The sequence below is a fragment of the Macrobrachium nipponense genome, chromosome 44, assembly GCF_015104395.2.
Source record: "Macrobrachium nipponense isolate FS-2020 chromosome 44, ASM1510439v2, whole genome shotgun sequence".
Lineage (NCBI taxonomy): Eukaryota > Metazoa > Arthropoda > Malacostraca > Decapoda > Palaemonidae > Macrobrachium > Macrobrachium nipponense.
Window position 1 is genome coordinate 52,255,011 of NC_087221.1, and position 21,271 is coordinate 52,276,281.

At 37.9% G+C, this 21,271-nt stretch overlaps 1 protein-coding gene across 1 annotated transcript in view; it reads left to right on the forward strand.

Moving 5' to 3' along the window:
• Positions 1-16,155, forward strand: part of LOC135204372 (uncharacterized) — a 106,351-nt gene extending 90,196 nt beyond the window's left edge. Inside the window, 5 exon segments of the mRNA XM_064234596.1 lie at positions 7,389-7,511; positions 7,742-8,331; positions 8,512-8,679; positions 8,966-8,987; positions 8,990-16,155. Coding sequence (XP_064090666.1) covers positions 7,389-7,511; positions 7,742-8,331; positions 8,512-8,679; positions 8,966-8,987; positions 8,990-10,359 — 2,273 coding nt within the window. The 3' untranslated portion in view covers positions 10,360-16,155.
• The last annotated feature ends 5,116 nt before the right edge of the window (positions 16,156-21,271 follow it).

Consider the following 21,271-nt stretch of genomic DNA (forward strand, 5'->3'; position numbering starts at 1 on the left):
ATAAATGAAACATAGCAAGAAAATTGCCTATCTTCTGAATTTTCAACTGGAAGTATACATAAGAGAAAAATGACATCTGGGATGTACGGTAAGATGTATCAATGTGTATGTATAAAATTCATGTGACGTGATATGTATAATAACTATTTGTCTAGTATCGTTGCGCTTTAGACGGCTATCATCATGGACCGAAGTATGCGTGATAGCTATGTATATATGACAGGTCTGTATTGCATATCGAAGATTAATCATAGAAATACTGAAAAATTTAGTTGAAAAATTGCGTGAGATTGAGTGTTTTTTGTTTTCAATGGGTTCAAGCAGCCCGTATCAATGTATGTACGACAGTTAGGTTATGTATGTATCATGTGTTCGGGTATGTATACGATGAATATGAAACTAGTGTCGTAGAATGAATGAAAGGTATGTCTGCAAAAGCGCTCGTATGAAAGAGCGCATCTGTTATGCGCTGGAGAGTATTGTTTGGGCGTAAACCTGACATATTGCCCTCGGCCTAGAGCTTGCTTCCAAAATAAACCACTAGCATTGATACTTGGCCGTATCGGTACCAAAATAGATACACAAACAGATAAGGCTAAATAAGTTACGATGAAAACAAATACTGAATGGCTATTCGAATTTTAATTCTCCTGCTATTAGTAAACATTTGCATTACCCATTGAAAACAAAGAACACTCAACTGCACGTAATTTTTCAACTAAATTTTTCAGTATTTCTATGATTAATCTCTAGCTCTTTACATCACTCGATGCTCTAAATAGTCAGCAATTCATACCCAACCCTGCAAATACTAGAATTAATTTTCAGGCCATAAAAAATTAGATTTAGACCCTGGGTACAGACCTTTATGGAAACGAGTGAATCGGCAGTGCTAACCTCTCTCTCTTCTCTCTCTCTCTCTCTCTCCTCTCTCTCTCTCTCTCTCTCTCAAAAGAATGTTCTAACCTCTCACCAAGACACAATAATAATAATACCTATAAAGGAAATTCCCGTGAGCTAGTAAAAGAAAAGAAAATAAAATAAAAACTCAGATAAGGACGAGAGAGGAAGACTAATGAACACTTATTTGTTATGACTATGATGGAAACCGCCAAAGGAGGTACATGATCATGTAATCGTTCACAACGGCTGTATACCATCACTTTACCAAGATTATATTGGGGTTCCCGTGGCAAAATAAGTCATGGTAAATAGCTCTTTGTTTTTACTTTTTTTATGAGAAGGTACGAGATGGATGGCCTAGTAACCTTATCTACCCCAGAAATTTTATGACTAAAAAGAAAGGGGGGAGGGGGTACAATAAAGTTGGTATCAAAACTCCAAACAAGGACGACCTAAAGAAAACTGTCTCTTTCTGCGCCATCATACCTTACTCGAAAACTCTCGCGCCTTCGTTAAAATCATCCTTAAACCTGAATCAATGGAAGTCGAGATCTCACAAGTGATTCTGTTCGATCTACCCTCCATACCATTCACTTCCTTTTTGAGGAGCAAGAATATTCATTTAGAAAGAGAAATCCAATCTCATTTCCACTGATCGAGATGAACGTGGGCACTCATGCCAACCTTGGGGCATATTATCGAAGAAAAAATAGATTTGCAGCTGTTACTTCATCCAAAATAATGTCCTTAAAAGACCCTGGCAGGGTCGAACCTCGACATTCTTATGGAAACTGAAGAACAAAATTCCCCCACATCGAATGAAAAGACCGGAAAATATAAAAACATCATAAGAGAAAAATTGGGCACTGGCCACACCTTTTTCCCCTAGACTCCCCCTTCCTTCTCCCCACCCCCCGGTGGCATCTGTCCAAATGTTCGTGTTCGAGAGAGAATAGAGGGGGCTTTGCTTAAGAACCGGCACGATATATGCAACGGGGGAACGAAGCCAAAGAATGGCTGTCCTTCTTGGCAACAGCTATATAGCTGTACGGATCCTTATGACACGCGTCAGTTCACTGGAAATCTAAATGGGGAAGCGTTTCTCTCTTGATTGGAGGTGCTCTGGAATCATTATGACCTGGAGGTTTCTCAAGATTTGAGAGGGACAGTTGCTTGGCGTTATCGGGTTTCAGGGCCTAAAAATACAAGGGATATGAACATCGCAAAAACGGATTTCTGAATGTTTGTGAAAAAGTATACCAGGACGCACACACACACAAGACATACATACATAGACATATACATATATATATATATAATATATATTATAAACTATATATATCATATATATATATATATAGATATACTATAATATATATATATGTATAATATATATACATTATATATATAATATTAATTATATATATACCACTGTATGTAGTGTATTTGTTGTATATATGTATAAGTAATCATAATTTTCTTTCCTCGGAAAGCAGCCCTTTACCTGGAGAAAAGGCATCGAATCTGGAAATATATATAAATATACGAAAATCCCTTGTCATAATTTTATCGGTTACAATAAACATAAAAGGGAATGTAAATCTCAGAGCATACGCAATAGAACGGGGGAAAATAGGTTTTCCGGCAACGTAGGTTTCATGAATATCTGGGAAATAGAGAATATCTTTCAATAACCAGGCGAGATATATCTTGCAATATTTCTTCCGGTCAACGTTTTTAGCCTACCAAGATTGCGTGTACACATACCATCAGATATATACATACACACACATCACAAATGCGCAAGCAAAAGCACAGAAACGGATGATGAGCTAGGATGCTTATTTATGGCGCTTACACGTATTTTTTTTTAATATATTTTTTATTTTACTCTAAAAAAAACTCACCGTTCCAAACCATAACTTTGTCACCAGAAAACAGAACTAACTCGTCTGGAAACAGTTGGCAGCTATGACGACCAGGTGGAGTAGTTGTTTAAGCCTAAACTTCAACTGAAAGCCCAATAACCACTCTATTTATCGCCCTCGAAAAGATCTTAAGCTCTGAAAGAATTTATCCACTAAAATATTACATGCCTTTCGTTGTAAGTCAACTTGACGCACTTATTTTCACAAATAAAACTGGATCACCCACATCAGGCACTTTCCCACGCATGAACACCGCGAATCAGAACCTATAACATACAAATCCAACCGCAGTGCAGAGGTTTTTCTCCGATTTGTAACGGTTAAAATAACGCTACAGATAATGTGGTGTGAGTCGCATCCTTCTTCAATGGACGAACAATATAGACAGATTTCGTTCCTTAGCCGATTAGCGAAGCCGCATCATGACTTGGCCCAATGACTTCCTTGAATGTGGCAGATAGTCACATAAATAGTCACATAACGTCTCTCCTCTAGACGGCTTTTAAACGCTCAAGTCCGTGAGAAATTGAATCAAGTACCTCCGAGGAAGCCATTTGCCTTGATTCAGGATCCTACTGCAAATGTCTGTGTAAAAATCAAGCGAATATCGTAAACTCCTTGAACTGGAACTAATAAGATATCAAAATATGAAGGTCACTCTCATTACACGAGAAGCTCCTCTCCGTGTATGACACATCTGAACCACCACCAGCCGGGTCAGGGTGGCCACGGTCAGACCCCCTAATCTGCTATATGATTTGCCACAGCTATAAACACCAGCGGTTCCACTCGAGAGAATGAATCAGAGGATAACATTTCCCGAATTCATTTCGAACGATGTTTCATTATTAATCCTTTTTTTCCCCCACTGCATTCATAAATCCCGTGACGTATTACTGTATTACTGTCACGTCTCATGAATACATTTGTATTTGTGTTTCTTGATCTCGATTTATTTTGCTTATAAATAAAGGAAAATGTTAAGGCCTTTCATGTGAAACAACTGGTATTCGGAAAACAAGTCTAAATTATCAATGCTCATGATACAAGAGGTGTCCGCTTCAAGTTTACAGGCGGAATAACAATAATAATAATGATAATGTTTACGCATTTCTGACTTCTAATTACATCTTAGCCTGACTTGGAGCCTCAATGCAGGTTTCTTGCTAAACTGAATAACTAACTTAATAGTTTTTTGTATATGAAAACATTAATATACGATTTTCTCCTTATAAAGCCTAATCGGGGAATGTGAGGGAGGGAGGGGAGGGGGGGCGGAAGGAAAATGTCTGTTTTGAGCCCCTAATGAATGCTGCTAATGACACCGACTGAAAAAATATTGGTTATTGTTATTCCTTTATTAATTATGGATATCACTTCTTCGTTAATCACCAACATCAATAACTTATTGCAACATCAAAGGTAAACAATTTGCCTGAAAAACCGAGTCCCATTTTATGGCCAGAAACCACGAATTTGCGCAATCAGTGCGAATAAATGTCTAGATTAGCTAAATAAACAGAGACGAGAATGTTCAATTTATTCTCTTGATGTGAAACTAGAGAACGGAGTCTCTTAGGAGGATCGCGAATGACAGAAAATCCCTACAGATGTATCTCAAAGTCAAGAACCTTAAGTTTCATGGTCAACTGCATAGTTTCAATTTAGTATAACGTACTTTAGGAGTGGGAAAGATAGAAAAAAAAAGTTTCCTAATTTTCACTAAAATCGTCATGATCAATCTTTCCATTCTAAAAAAAGGAAAAAAAAATACACACACACACACACAAAAGATTTTTTATATTCATCTAATATCATTCTGCAGTGTTTAAAATCTGATATCCTGAACTCCCCCGCGCCCCCACAGAGAGAGAGAGAGAGAGAGAGAGAGAGAGAGAGAGAGAGAGAGAGAGAGAGAGAGAGAGATTCGCCAGTTTCGCATTTGTGAATCATTTCATAATCTATCATCATTATACGCACTGGAGGTTAATCTTTTAATTATATTACCTAATGCCTAACACCAACTCAACACCCCCACAAAATAAAACCAAGGCGCTTAAAAATGTATGAAAATGGCCATCGTATATAGTAGCATTGCCTCCTGCCCTGCCCTTGCCCTATGCTAACGAAGGTATTAATCCTTGTCAAGGGGTCATTAAACGTTGCCTTTCCGGCGTTTAATTCACAGACCAACACAGTGGTGCGAAGTCCCATAAATTTCGTCGGAAATATCTTTCTCTCTCAGAGTAAGCTTAACACATTGTTTCCCACCCCCTGAATCACTAAATAATGAAAACACTTCTGGTTATGCACATGACGTTCTTTGCTGTGGGATAACCACATTTACCCATCTGCAGTCCCCCGAATCAATAAACCAAATGTCTGTATGAAAAATACATTCAGTAATTCTAAATGAGACTAACACAAAAACTGACTTGCAAATAAATGGACGAATAAACCAGTTTTTACTCTGATTTGCGATATTAAATGAACGGTAATAAACACAGCTGAACCCTTTGTGCAATTCATAAAAATCAGGGTGATTTTAATATCAGCTCATTAATGACACGAGAGGGAACACAGTTACATTTAAAACCTGCTAATTATTCCTGTCATTACTAAGCTTATTACTGACTTTTTCACCGCAGGCACTTTGATGACCATAATGAGATACGAGACACGTTTAAATGAAAACAGCAGGGAATACTTAGAACTTAATTGTAATGCATCCGATAAATACATACATATATGTATGTATAAGTAGATTTCATATATATATATAGTATATATATATCTATATATATATATTAATTATAATATTATTATAATATTATATATATATATAATTTCCACTCATCTATAATGTATTTATCGGGAGCATTACAATTAAGTTCCAGGTATATATTCCTTGTTATTGTTTCATTAAATGGGCCATGTACTACACACGCGCGCATTATATATATATATATATATATATATATATATATATATATATATATATATATATATATATATATATATATATATATATATACATACACATAGTTAACCTTTATGCGTTTACCGTTGTAATCAAGGACCGATAAAAGCCAGCGCCTGGAACAACACGCGCTAGTCGGAGGAAACACTGGGAGAAAATGTTAAAGACCTAAGCAGGAGGACAACTGGTAATTTGCATGCACTGACTCTTCCCTCTTTTATGTTCCCAAACGGCGTCCGAAAGGTTTCAACTTCTTAACAACGGGACAGAACGTTATTTAAATTATATATATATAAAAAAAAATCTTCCAAAGTTTAATGATGGTGATATTCTACGTCCAAAAAAAAAGGAAAAAAATTTAAGTACGAATGTTCTCATTCTTGAGAACCATCTCTCTCTCTCTCTCTCTCGGCCCATTTGGCAGTCAAGCCCCCATTCCACTACGAGTCACCGGATCGACCTTAGGGCCGCATGTCGATTTTATAGATCAGCCGCCTTCTTTTTTTTTCTCAGTTTGCCGATACCTTTAAAGAGGGGGACGTGGATTCTTAATGAGATGATGAGCCCTTAGGCATGTAATTAGCGCTCACTAGTAGTGTACCTTCAAGGTGAGTGTTCGCTTGATGGCTACCATTCGTTCTCATCAAGACCTCTCAAGAAGAAACTTCTTAATATCTCGTTTAGATTTTTTTCCAGAATCGTTATACTTAGTGTGGCCATTCGTGAATAAACGAAATCAACAAAGGAAATGCCCATAGAGGGCTTTGATTGGATGAATTCTATTCACCAGGACAAACTTGACTTCGGGAGACAGTGGGCCAATGTTAACTTTTTACATTACTTCAACATTATGCCCGTTTTCTATTATAATAACTGCCATTAATTCTAACTATAGGTTTTGTGCCATTAAGTATTCATTATCAACTTGCTCTGTCAATCTATCCCAGTTCTGAATTCGGCACTTCGTTGACCAGTCCTCTGTCTGCGTACTTAGAATAGAATAGAGATTATCAAAAGGAAATTTATTTTGGTCGCAGTAACGAATATTGTGAGATTGTACAGATTCGTTATACAGCCAAGAGTCTGCTGCCATTTCATTACTATTTGTTTTGATTTTAGCAGTAAAGCAGTTTTCCTACTTAATTCGAAAGATCTGTTATTTGCATATGGTTGCAAGGTTTGCACCCAAAGCCTATTCCCACGGATTGCATCTTGCATAAAGCTGACATTAAAAAAATTTAGGATTCCATTTAATGCTCTCTCTCTCTCTCTCTGTCTAAATTGGAGCAGCATTTTAGCGTAATTTAGAGCAATTCATTTTTGAGTAGACTTTTTGCTCATTAGTCCACGGCGCAAGCATTGCACATTCAAGTAAAAATATTTGCAATTAACGTTGCAGGCTGTTTTAAAAATCACCTCAAACAGAGGAGTGAAAAATTACAAATATCCTATTCTCGCCTGCACCATTTTCCGTATCTAACCTCTATTAGAAACCGAATTTATCATTCGAAATTGTATTTTTAGGTTTAACTTCCGGTTGATAAATGTATCTAAATGTCCCCTACGTATCATTTAAGGTATCTGCGTCGGAGGGATGTGGCGATGTGGCCCTGAGAAACCCAAACCGGAGGGACCTGGGGCCATTATTCAACTGCGGAGGGATGTCGCTGCCACGCTCATGAGGGTCGCAGCCGATGTTCGTAAGTATAAATAGCTGAACCAGACAAGGCTTCTCTTGTATTTGAGAGGGAAACATTACATGGGTATTCCATGTAACAAATACATATTGTTTATGGTTCATAAGTATTCCCCATCTCAATTCTGTATTTGAGAGCGAAACACTGCATGGTATTCCCCGTAGAAAACACATATCGTTGTTTTTTTTAAAGTACTCCCATCTAAATTCACCTGAAACACCCGTTCTCCACAGGTTCTGGCAACACCGCAGCCGCTGCCGCAGAGCTGGAGGCCACAGCAGCCCTCTTAGACAATCGCTACTCGCCTAAAGTGAAGGGACCTCCTCTGACGAAGCCCGGGGCGTATATTCCTCCGCCGCTGGGCTCGTCTCCTTCTCCGGCCATCCAGATGTTGGCCGACGAGCAGGAAGAGACGCCCATGGGTCACCCGTTGAAAAGGGGATCCCGGCGAGACCTGCTCGTCGAGGAAATGAGAGGGGTCAGCAGCTTTCAGGAACTGAGTGCCAAGACTCTCCGTCAACTGGGCAAAGTAAGCGACGACGATCACCCTTCCTCAGGGAACTATTCGCAGCCGCCATCTCATGCCCGGGCACATCAGGATCGGGGTAACGTTACGAAGTCGCCTTGGTTGAACGGAAAGTCCGGTAAATCTGAAACACAGGACGTCGACGATAGAATTGAAAAGGAGAAGGCGGAGAACCTCAAGCCTAACGATAACTTCGACTTCAGCAATGCAGTGAAGTCCGTTTATCAGATGTATATGCTGCCTGGGGAAGCAGACCTGGATCTGGGTGTTGAGCCACTGCCGTCTCTCAAAAGTCAGGTGAATAAACTTGGGTTAAGACACTTTAAAATAAATCAAAATAGAGGTTTCATGATATCAGCTCATTACAACCAACTTTTTAAAGCTAGCAAAGCAAAATGTTTTGTAAGAAGTTAGCCACCTCTCCTAAACTTGGAATTAACTGCAATTTTTTGCCCCTTTTCTCCATTTCTGGTGCAGATAACAGTCTTGGTGGATGGCTGTGGTTCCTCTCCAGCTTACACCGTCAGTGTAGTGCGGCAGGCTGTTGCCTTGTGGACGGGAATGGCAGTAATTGTAGGAGTTGATGAAGAAAAACGCGCCGAAGTTGATGATATCAGCCACCATCCGGGAGTGAACGTACTGACAGTAGGTATCCAAATTTTGGAATTTTGGTCTGATGAAAATCTGGTGGCTTTTCTATCTTATCCGGTATAAAGACGAACAAACTAAAGAAATTAATATTCACAACGAAGATGAATTACTAATCCTATTGCCTGTACCACTAGGAGTCAAGTAACATGGTAATTCCAGGAAAAAAATAGTTATGGTCTGGAACAATGTGTAATCATTATTTATTGTCGTTATTATTTTGTTTTTAGGAGACTTAGCACCTATCCTTTACTTTTAATGGTCGCTTGATTTTCTCCCTTAGGTCACATGCGAAAAATGGCGCGAGTTGACCTGAGTCTACTGCTGGACCAGGTTACCACGCCTTATAGCTTGGTGCTGGATGGCGTATCGGCCGTGACAGAGGACATCAACCTCCTCCGCCTGCTTTCCATTCTCGTCGGACTCCGAAAACTGGGCGTGGGCGTCGTTGGTGGGGCTGAGAGGGGTCGAGACGGCTTTTGGGACTACGCCTGCACACGCCTAACATTGGACAATTCACGCCTGAGATTACGAGACGGATACGAGTTCTCTAAGGCGGCCTGTCTCTTCTGCGACGTCACGTCCTCTTCTTTCCTGGCGGACACCAAGGTCCTGCGCGAAGTGCCGTTCGACCTGAACATGCCCCACAGGTCGCAAATGATCGACTGGGGTCTGCAGCTCCAGAGGAAGGGGATCTTATCCATGACTTGTCCAGACGTGATGTTCCACTCCCAGCGGAGCCTCAGGCCGAGAGAGCAACACCGCGAGGTGGACAGGAGCTGCATCACGAAGGAAGACCGGAAGCAGGCGAGATCGATGCTGTGGGCGGTGAAGCGCCAGTACAAAAAGCTCATACAAAAATGGGAGATTAATATCGTGATATTCAATAACGGCACAACCCTCGAGTACGACTGCAGGGAAATGCGCTACGAATGCAACGCTTATCACAAAGTGAAGCACTACATGCTGCCGCCGTGTTGCTTAAAGATCAAATACAAGATGTTCAACACGCTCAACATCATCGCGAGAGAAAATCGCGTCCCGTACGAGATCAATTCCGGTACTCTGTTAGGGGCGGTCAAATTCAAAGACGGTCTCCCGTGGGATTTCGATGACGACGCGTACTACCGCAATTCAGACGTTGAAATATTTGTCAGGAACAAAGCTCGCATGAGACGTTTGGGGCTCTCCCCATATTTCAGCGACCAAGTCAACAGGGTCAACTCGTCGATCGTCAGCAAATACATATATTCGACAAGTCCGGGAGGATTTTTCATGGATTTATGGGGCATCAACAAGATGCCCTCAGAGGGGACGTTGGAAGCCCTTAGTAAATACCCGGATAACCTGCCTTGCCTCCAGCATGGCCACATCCCAACCGCTATCAAGATGGCAAAGAATGTCCTGATGAACAAGACGAGAACTACCAAACCCGGGAGACCCATCCCGCCCACTTGCTTCCTCAGCTCCATCTTGAGGGTGGGCTCCAACTTGGTATCAGGGCCCTGGAACCCCGGCAAAAAGGCTTTAAACCGTTACGGCGACAATCTCTACCGCCACCAGGGTCACTGGCGCTGGAGTAGCGTCGAAAACCCTGGCTGGAGGCCTTGCCCGCGCCCCGGGCATCATACCTGCCTTGATATCCATCCTACGGATGGCTCCCTTCCTTTCCTTTAAGCGAGACGGTTTAGGAAACTGCCAGACGCCGCCATGCTGGCGAGACGAGAAGCGCTTCTTGCTTACTGCGTTGAAAGCCGTCAGTTCTCATCTGTTCTGACATCCCATGGGTGTTTCTGCCAATTCTCTTCAATGGAATCCCTTTGCAATGTGGCATTTCCCACATAGTATGGGCGATTCGTTGACGCTACGCGGACAGGAGCAGCTTTTGTGCATGAAAGCATTTCAACAGCTATAAAAGTTACTTATTCCGACCATCCTATGGATGACTGAAATCTCAGTGACGTTGTAGTCAATCTTACTTTTTTTTTTTTTTTTTTGCAATTCGTTTTTTCAACGTTTCCTTTCGAAAGTTAAATCTGATGTCCAAACTTCTTTCCCGTTTTCTTTAGGTGTTCACTGATCCGATGAGAAATTGTTCCATAATGGAACTGACTTCAGAGAAAACGTTATCAACCTCATATTGCTTCAGCCTCACTTATATCCTTTCATGATCAATCGGATTTTGAAATAGCTTGAGTCTGGTGATTGTACATATTACGAAAAAAAGTTCAATGCGTAAATACTGATTTGTTTAGAAATTATCAAGATTTTTCTACCAACCGCTATTTTTTCTCTTCCATCCTGGATAAAAAAAAAAAAATCATTTTAAAATCGCACGAAAGCTTATTAATGCCTTCATGAAATTGAAAGTTCCCATTAAGAATCAAACAGCATATCAGTCTATGAATGTTGATGTTCAACAGTTGTACCAATACTCTCCATGGAATGGGTTACCGATATTTTATTAAAAGGTTTCCGTGTGAAGTTAAAACCATTTGAGAAATCACTTCTCATTTTCCTAAGCAATGCAATTCAAGAAGTGGAAAAGGAATTAGTCAAAAGTTTTGTAATAAAGAATACATACTGTATATCCTCAATATCTGATAGTCTAATGTTGGCTCTTAGATAGTCTGAGTATTTTAAACACCAGAAACTACTGGCTTCCTATAATAGTGCATAAGTTCATCCTAGGTTAGACATATTAGAATGCAAACTCCCGCTTACAAGGGAAATATGTACTCCTTTCAACTCATAAATTACCTCAGTACTAAAATACATGTATATATGTACAAATATTGACACAAACACAGACACGTGTATATACTTTGCATATATGATGAGTAATGTGAACTTGCAAATACGTACATATAAATTCGTTGACGTATGCATATACATTTAAAAGAATATGGACAGTCATTTATTCTGCTTTACATTGTCTTATAACCTACGCCGCTAGCTAAGCGAAAACAAAAACCGTTCGATAATAATCAAACTTAGTATGTACTACCAAGGAGATTGCCTTGATGGCTGCTCATATTATTCCGTTTGCATATCCTATATACTTTGCAATTAATATTTTCAAAGCTAATCTCGCTACTGCCATTATCACATTGGAATTCAAACGCACAATAAGGCCTTCGCGGGTATTTCGCTCAAATGAAAAGAAAGTTATGTCGTGGGTAATAATTTACAAAGTTACTAAACTGAACAATTGTTAAGGCACAATTCAAAAAATTCTATGTGAAGATGACTAAGTAATCCAAGATTATCCAGCAACACCAAACCCAAACAAAAATTTATTAGCAACAAAGGCAGGATCTCTTATAAAGTGAGTAACAACTACGGAATTCTATCAGTAGTTTCAAGGATACCTTGACGTCCTGAAAGTTAAACTTAAGATACTTGTGTGGCAAAGTACAAGGGATTGAAAATGCTTCCTTACTGTTTCTCGTAGCCTCTCGCGAATTCCGCGAAGATAAGGACGCGAACGATCCGAGAAGCCGAGGTTTTACTCTTTTCCCTGATAATATTACCGACCGAGATGAAAGTATTCTTTATGGAGAGACAATTATACCTCGTCATTACCCATGAAGATAAAGAAAGTCGAGTATTTACTCCGTGAATTAATGTAATATAATGCAAAAACGTTACCAGTTCATGGAGGAAACAGTTTTAAAAATGTACACCTGGAAACAATCTATACGACCATACGGACTCCTCAGAAGTCATAAGACTAAATCGCGCACGAGAAAATACAAGAGTTCTACTCACTTTTGCTGGCTCCTTGCTCCCCAAATGCAGCTCATACCAAACTCTTCAAGCCTGTTGCCAAGTATCCTCGACGATTGGCTTCCTTACACGACAAACTTTATTCCTGAAACGATACATGACACAGCGAGTTAGTCATTTGTCTTTCTAGACGTGATCCGATCAGCGCACCAGTTGTACGCCTTCAAATCTCATTTCCAAGACAAAACGCTAATTCGATGGCAATTTTGAAACGTGAAAATAAAAATCTGTAAACAAATGGAATACGAACAAGAAAAAACTATGAGACTGGAGCTTCAGCATTTACGGGTAATATTGTGCACTTCTGCTTCAGTATTTAAGAAAAGTACATTCTCACTCCTTTGCACAGACAGGAAATGAAACATTCCACGGACCAAATCAGAGCTATACGAAAACTATCATTCGTAAAAACTGTAATATAGCAAAAGGTAAGTTTTAAGGCACTGGGGTTAAACTTAAAAGACCAAATAGGTTAAATGATCATCTACGAAATTAGGTTAAGTCATTTTCTCCTTGTTATAGATTAAGAATGTCAGAAATTACAATTATTCCATATTGTACGTCTAGGGAATCTTCAACAAACACCAATACTTCACAACTTACAACAAGTAAAAGTACATCCTATATTCATGTATGTATGTATATATACATAATAGACATATATAATTATGAATATATGTGTATGTGTAATGTATACACATAGGTATATAAATATATATTTATATATAAAAAATGTATGTATCCACATAACTACAGACAACGTGTATCATCAAAAGTTTTAAAATATATTCCAATAAAAGTCCATTATAAAAGTAGGTAGCACAAGTACGACTTGTATCATTATACGTAGCTTCTTCTTAGCGGTAACAGCAAATTCTCTATGATATAATAACGATTAGTATTTCATGATTAGTATTTCATTAGTCCTCCATATACTCCAGGAGATAATTACATGGATAAGTCTTTGCGTATAAATCATAATGCGTCTACTGCGTTATTCTTGATTATTCTCGCGAGAAATGTCATAGTACTAGTTTTTTGCAATTGCTGTAGAGTATGATTTCGTGGGTCAGACAGTATTCATTCAACAGGACATTTAAACCGTTTCTTCTTATTAATTTTTATTTTAACAGACTAATTTCCTTGTGCTTAAACATTAGATATGTATCGTCATATCCATTTCAAACTATTATTTCGGTGACTATGAGTAAAAAAAAAAAGTACGGTGTGTCAAAGCAAATTTACTTCGGCTTCTGAAAGTTACGTGAATTACGTCCTTTATTTTTTTACAGATTTTCGTCGCTGAAACTTTTGACATGTATCCGCATTATCACTAAACACGGCTTATAACAAACCTATAAATTTCACACACAAAATTAATTAATGAATTAAATGATTTCAGTGTTATTAGGGTCTCTATGGGAGACTTGCGCCAATCTAACAAGTCTCTGTTTATGGAGTTATGCCCCTCTCGTTTTAAAAATGTACTGCCAGTTACTTCACACTCACTCGCCTCTCAAAGACTTTCCTTTCCGTTCAAGACCGAAGTTTTAGAGGGAACATCATCAAAACTCAAAATACCGATGACTTTGAGACATTTTTTTTTTTTTATCTATATTACCTCATAAATTTTAGTGAGATAATGCTGGTCGCTCATTCAACGTGCAGTTCTGACCCGTAGAAAACATTTTTGATTATCTAATTTTGTATAATATAGTTCGTATTTCAATAGTCTACTTCCGTTTTCATTTAAAGAGCTTTTTTTTGACGCACCTGACATCATCAATGCATCGCCAATATTCATCGCATAAAAAAGAAAGTAGATTTTTATTTTGTCGCTTTTATGCGAATAGAAAAGCGTTTCGTCCAGTTGGGCCCAATGCTAGAACTACTCTTACCAAACGAGCGCGGCAGAAACTACCTTATGTACATAGGAAACGATTTTACGTGAAATCATTCTTCCTTTATCATTTTAATCAAATTAGGAATTTTCCTACAAATTAGCAAGTACGTAATTCCCCAACGGAAGTTATTCCAATTCTAGTATTATGGAATTCCATTAGATTAGCAAGTCGCTTTTCATTGGGCAGTGTAAAAAGAAAATGAAACCATTCGGATACTCCGTGCGTTAAGGAACTCTTAATCTAGGTTAAATTCAAGGAGGAGTGATCAATATGCGAGGAAGTTCCACAACGTTGTACCTGATCCTCTGTGATTACTACTTTTGACGTTTCGGTTCTCTCTCTCTCTCTCTCTCTCTCTCTCTCTCTCTCTCTCTCTCTCTCTCTCTCTCTCTCTCTCCAGTCGTTACAACTCATGCAGTCAGCATTCCATTATTATCATAATACTCTTTGAAAACCGGCACCGCCTTCCTAGTCTAGACTCAAGTCGTTGTCACGAAAGTTGAAATGAACGTTTTAAGACTGTCCATCCGTGTTATAAATGGAAAAGTGTATTGATGCAAATTCAGGAGAGAGATCATTTTTATTAATCAATTTTCTATGGCAAAACTTGATCTATATTTTGGAGAAACGGCGCTTGTTTTCCCAGTCAGGGTTAGGAGTTGAAGAGTCTCATTACCATCATTTTGCGAATGGAGTAAATATCGATTCATGCTATAATTCAAAGCATAAGGCCCCGTATGTTGGATAAGTAATCCAGTCCCTTTGTTAAGTCTAATCCCGGAGGATAAAAGAAAAAATACTAAATATATATAACAGGTGAGCTTCCCTGGTGGACTACGTTTATTATAAACAATGTTTTATGTGACACGTAATAAAGGTTAGTTGTCTTGCTATATTATGCGTCCACAGGTAATACATCTTAAATCTACCGCCTGCAATATCAATGCTTCAACACGTCAATAAAAACACTTGCAACCATAAACACCACTCGATATTTTGACCGTATTGATGAACAACCTATCTCCATTTCTCTAGACATAATGGACAACAGCGCTAGGGGACGACAGCCACTGTCACTCAACATGACAAGTGGTTGGACAGCATCATCATTAATTAGTTGTTCTCGCCCTTCTTCCCTGAAGCACCACCCGTATCTACAGGCCTTTCCCATACCTAAATTGACCTGAACACTGAACACCAACTCCTTACCATTGAATATGGGGCTTTAGTTTCCTTTCAACCTTCAGTTCCTTTGAAACTTTCAGTAATTCATTCATTTCCTAACACGGCTGGATCAAGAATTTATTGACTTTAATATTATTTCCATTCTCATGGGTAGCTGATAAATTTTCATGAATCAAAATTTTACCGTGTTTACCGTTTTACTCATTTCTCTTCGAACTAATCAAAGTACCAAGTGAATGGGACAATCTCAGTTCACGATGCTCTCCCACAAGATCATTTACACGGGACAACTAAGGGAAAAGGATTTACGAGTAAGCTTGGCATATTCAACCACAAATTGTGCTTCAGATTTACAGCATTTTATTTTTAAATAAATACAGAAGGCCTTCAGGTCTAACTTTTTCTTATTCCCATATTCACTCTAGTGACATTCCCATCATCACAAAGTAGCCTATACTAATATCCTTTGGCATCATTTCCATAAGTAAAGTGGTGGTACTGAGGCTCCGGCTTTCTTATTCAACGACTAGCCTATAACATTATTGTTGAAATTGTTAATACTAATATTTAAAATAAATATATTTCTCTCGCTAAATTTTGTCTACTTTCATTCCTACCTATACTATGCCTGGCTGTAATAAAAAGATGATGGAAACAAAGAAAACAATCCAAAATGGAATGGTCCTTCATTTCAGGACTAGTATTAGGCCTTTGTTAGAACATTAGACTGCGTTACAGGGCCAAAGACGGATCCACATTCGCTAGTTACCTAATTCAGAATACTTAGTTATTGAAGGAGGTCGGTAATTATCATGGAATAGAAAAACGAAATAAATCGAAAATACTCTAGAACGGAGCTAGCTAAAAACGCCTAACCTACCACCTCCAAATGTCAAAGAACTCTTAAGGTGCGTCCACACGATCGAACAATGTCCGACGAACATACATTGTTACCATATCATAGGCGAAGCAAGATGACGTCATAAGCGGTGAAACTATGGAAGTAGACCTGGCAACAAACAGTGGTACCAGATGAGGTTTTATACCACTGTTTTTACTCTGCGTGTGGACGCACCTTTAGTAACACCATCAAACCAAGAACACTTGGCAGCTAATCAATCACATCATTACCAGTGAATACACAACTGATTATTCCCTGTGCTTTATACTCCTTATAAGAGAGGGAGACAAATAACCTTCACTCGATATCCCCGATATTAAGCTAATGTCAGCCTGGGATATGAGTTAAAGTGGCCCAAAACGATACCAATTTACACTATGAAAACATTAAATGATCTTTAACTTAGATTTACCTCATTTGTTAACTTGCATTCTTCTGGTTAGTGACAAACATAGCAGCATAAAACTTCGGCATGTGTGGATGCTAAATATGATCTGGTGTGATACCTATTCAGGTACGCCTAGCCTATGATAGTATAACCTCCCGGTTTACTAAGCCTACTTTCCAATGTTCTGGACGATATCTACTATATGGCGATCACACGCTGTTACCATTTCCTTCACTTCTGACACACAAACACATACCTGTACACCGCTTTTCTTTTTACGATTCGTTTTAATTATACGAAATCCAGCAGAACTTTTGATGTGGTTCAGTACTTCACTTTGAGCATGCACTAGGTGGTAGCCTTCCTAGCTTTATGGGAAACTGACACATTTCTATTTGATTAATATTTCTCCCAATATACTATAAACCTGAGGTCTTTACAAGAGGAATTTCACCGTAAAAGTCATCAGTCAATCCATTACTTCAGCAAGTTATTAAACACCATGCGAGATCAAGAATTCCGTCAGGTTGACGAGCTTCACATTCAGACTAAAACATATAGTACAACCGAAGAAAGTCAACAATCTTTTTCCACGAGTCACTCATGGTAGTAACGTCTTTTGAAAAAAAAATCCGGATTTTTATTTTAAGCTGAAGAAGACGTCACGTGCACTTACAATATGATATATAGTGATATGATACATGTCTGGTTCTGGTAAACAATGGTAAATGTTAACAAGTCCTTCAACGTTCTAACTATTCCATCCCTCCCAAGAGTTGTATCTTTGGGGAGAGAAAAACGTGAACAGAAATAAAAAGAAATAATGAGCGAATGGATAATTGTTTTGCGGAACAAGAACATTCTCCTTGCAAACCATTCACAGTAGTAAAACAAAGAAAATGGGATGGATGATTTATAGACACTGGGCTGAAACTTTAAAGTAATAAATAAACGACTGGTCTTAGTCTTGTATGGACGCCGGCAGTAACAGCCACTGCCGCAGTGGCTGTTTTAATTAGAAAACTAAATGTAGGCCAAAGGACGCGCTGAGACCTGGAGTCACTGTGTTGAAAAAATTGTTGCAACAATAGTTAAGATGGAAGAGACTAGCATGGTGGTATAGTAAAAGGAATATATCACTGTCAGGTCCAAGTTTTACTGCAACTATGGTGCACAACAATTGGGTCCTTTTTATCATTCCCATGGGGTGCATAAAGGTCTTATTTTTAAACCAAACAAAAACTTCTTTCAGTTTTCTTCTGAAGATTGAAAAAAAAACCCACAAAATCACTTTGTAACTTGTTTACTTCTAAGTATTTACATTTAGTTATATTCCACACTCGAGTACTTTCAGGCCCTGTCTGTGGCCCATTTTCAAGAGATGTTTGGGATGTTAGCCTGGTCAAGGCCCAGCAGTCTTCTGGAACTTCTTCTCGTTGAGCTGTCATTTATGTGATGGCTGTTCTGGTTTTCTTGAGAGTTGCCAATCCCCTCTTGTCGCTCTGATATTCTGAGCTGATGGTCAATGGGATTAACCCTTGTGGTAAGGGTGTGGTCACCAAAAGTCTGTTGGGCAGGAAACCTAATCTCCAGATCAGCAGGTCAATCTTAGCTTCTTTTAATATCAAAGCTCGGCTTATGGGATCTTCTGAGGTAAAACCTTTGTTTCCTTCAATTACTTTAATCTCTCTGATAAGTGCACCTTCTACTACCCTCCTGTGACTAATTTTGTTGCTTTTGTATATAAGCCATAATGTTTTTGAAAAATCCATCCTATGGTCATTTTCCAACAATGTCTAGCTATAGCACTCCCCTGAGAGTTAAGCTGTACTGCCCTTCTATGTTCTTGGACTCTAGTCCTTATTCCCCTACCTGATTCCCCAACATATCTGTCTCCACAATTGTTGCAATTATGTATACCCCTGCTACACCATCTGTATTACTGTTTTCTCCTTCCAATTTATTTTTACATACTTTTATTTTTACGGTATTATCAAAGGCATATACAAATTTATATTTACTTTCTTTCATTTTTGAAGTGATTTGTTTAATTTTAGGCATAAAAGGGAGGGCAATTATTTTTTTGTTTTCTTTATTCCACGTACTCTCTACATTCGCTCTGTAAAAAATGTTTCTAGCTTTGTTGAGTGCCCTTTTTCTGAACCATTCCGGGTATGCTAATGCATCGAAGCTTTTATCAATGTAATTTATTTCTTCCTCTATCTTGCAAGGGTCACACGTTCTCATTGCCCTAAGAAATAAACCTGTTAGAACCCCTATTTTTATATCATGACTGTGAAAAAGAGAAGAAATGAATATATGAGTTTGTATGTGTGGGTTTTCTATATGTGCTGAATTCATATCCTGTTTCTTTTCTTTCTATGAGTATGTCTAAGAAGGGCAGTTTATTATTGTTACTTTTCTCTAAAGTGAACTGGATATTATCATCAAACTTATTGAGTTCATCTAGAAAAGTTTCTAGTATTTTGTTTTCATCACCTTGCAGAATAGCAAAAATATCATCGCATATCTCCACCATCCTTGCAGTGTTAAGTTAGTGACATCAACATTAGGAACTAGATTAGTTTCGAAATATTCCATATAGATGTAAGCGAGTATAGGTGATAATGAGGACCCCATAGCTACTCCACATTTCTGTTTGCGAATGTAGAGAGTACATGAAATAAAGAAAACAAGAAAATAGTTGCCCTCCCTTTATTGTCTAAAATGAAACAAATCACTTCAAAATTGAAAGAAAGTAAATATAAATTTGTATATACCTTTGATAATATAAGAAACAAAGTATGTAAAAATAAATTGGAAGGAGAAGACAGTAATACAGATGATGTAGCGGGGGTATACATAATCTAATTGCAACAATTGTGGAGACAGATATGTTGGGGAATCAGGTAGGGGAATAAGGACTAGAGTCCAAGAACATAGAAGGGCAGTACAGCTTAACTCTCAGGGGAGTGCTATAGCTAGGCATTGTTGGGAAAATGACCATAAGATGGATTTCAAAAACAGTAGGCTTATATACAAAAGCAACAAAATTAGTCACAGGAGGGTAGTAGAAGGTGCACTTATCAGAGAGATTAAAGTAATTGAAGGAAACAAAGGTTTTACCTCAGAAGATCCCATAAGCCGAGCTTTGATATTAAAAGAAGCTAAGATTGACCCTGCTGATCTGGAGATTAGGTTTCCTGCCCAACAGACTTTTGGTGACCACAATATCAGAGCGACAAGAGGGGATTGGCAACTCTCAAGAAAACCAGAACAGCCATCACATAAATGACAGCTCAACGAGAAGTAGTTCCAGAAGACTGCTGGGCCTTGACCCAGGCTAACATCCCAAACATCTCTTGGAAATGGGCCACAGGCAGGGCCTGAAAGTACTCGAGTGTGGAGTATTAACTAAATGTAAATACTTAGAAGTAAACAAGTTACAAAGTGATTTTGTGGGTTTCTTTTTCGGTCTTATTTTTGTAACTTGTTTCACCTTTCATAACTACTGGAGGCAAGCACTGGAGTGTCTAACACAACTACATGGTCTCATTGAAATAATGACCATTTCCTTGATACTTTGAAATATCATTTACTGTTAACTTGTACTCTAACAAAGCCTGCTGCTAGATTTCATGTTCTTCCAAAAGTTTAACAGTAACTTAATAATTAATACAGAACTTCCATATTTTCATGTTACACACTATCTCATTTAATTTACCAGGATATATTTACTGAATATTTTAAAAATCAGTTGTAAACCTCAACAACAATGAGCAAAAAACTAAATATTTTGCTAAGTAATTCTTGCAAATAAAATTATCGTATATCCATAAAACAAGAGGAGTAGTTGTATTAAAATGCAAAACTTTTGCCGTAATTTTATTAATTACTCTGACATTACAAGAAGTAGGAAACTTTATATGCTGTACATAAAATACTTATAAGCGCAAAAATGATTTGTTTTTAATCCAATAATGGATTCCAAAAACTCATTAGAAAATTCAAATTGATCTGCACTTAAAAAAGGGAAAAGTGGATTCAAGAATAATGAAAATACTACTGTATTCAAACTCACTACAAAACGAATTATATAAGTTATTTATTTGTATTTAAGTATTCCTAGTTGTTCTTTAATATAAGACTGGAGAAATACTTCTAAGTACAATGTTAGTTTCAAAATTACATAACCAAGAAAAAAAAAAATAAAAAAAGTTGGTTTTGCCATTTTAATGAATGTTATGAAAATTCACTAAATTTAAAATTTTTTTTTTTATAAAGAAAATCTATATATTTCAATCCCCCTCACACACATTATATATATATATATATATATATTAATAATATATATATATATCATATATAATATATATAAAAAAAAAAAAAAAATATATATATATACTATATATATATTATATA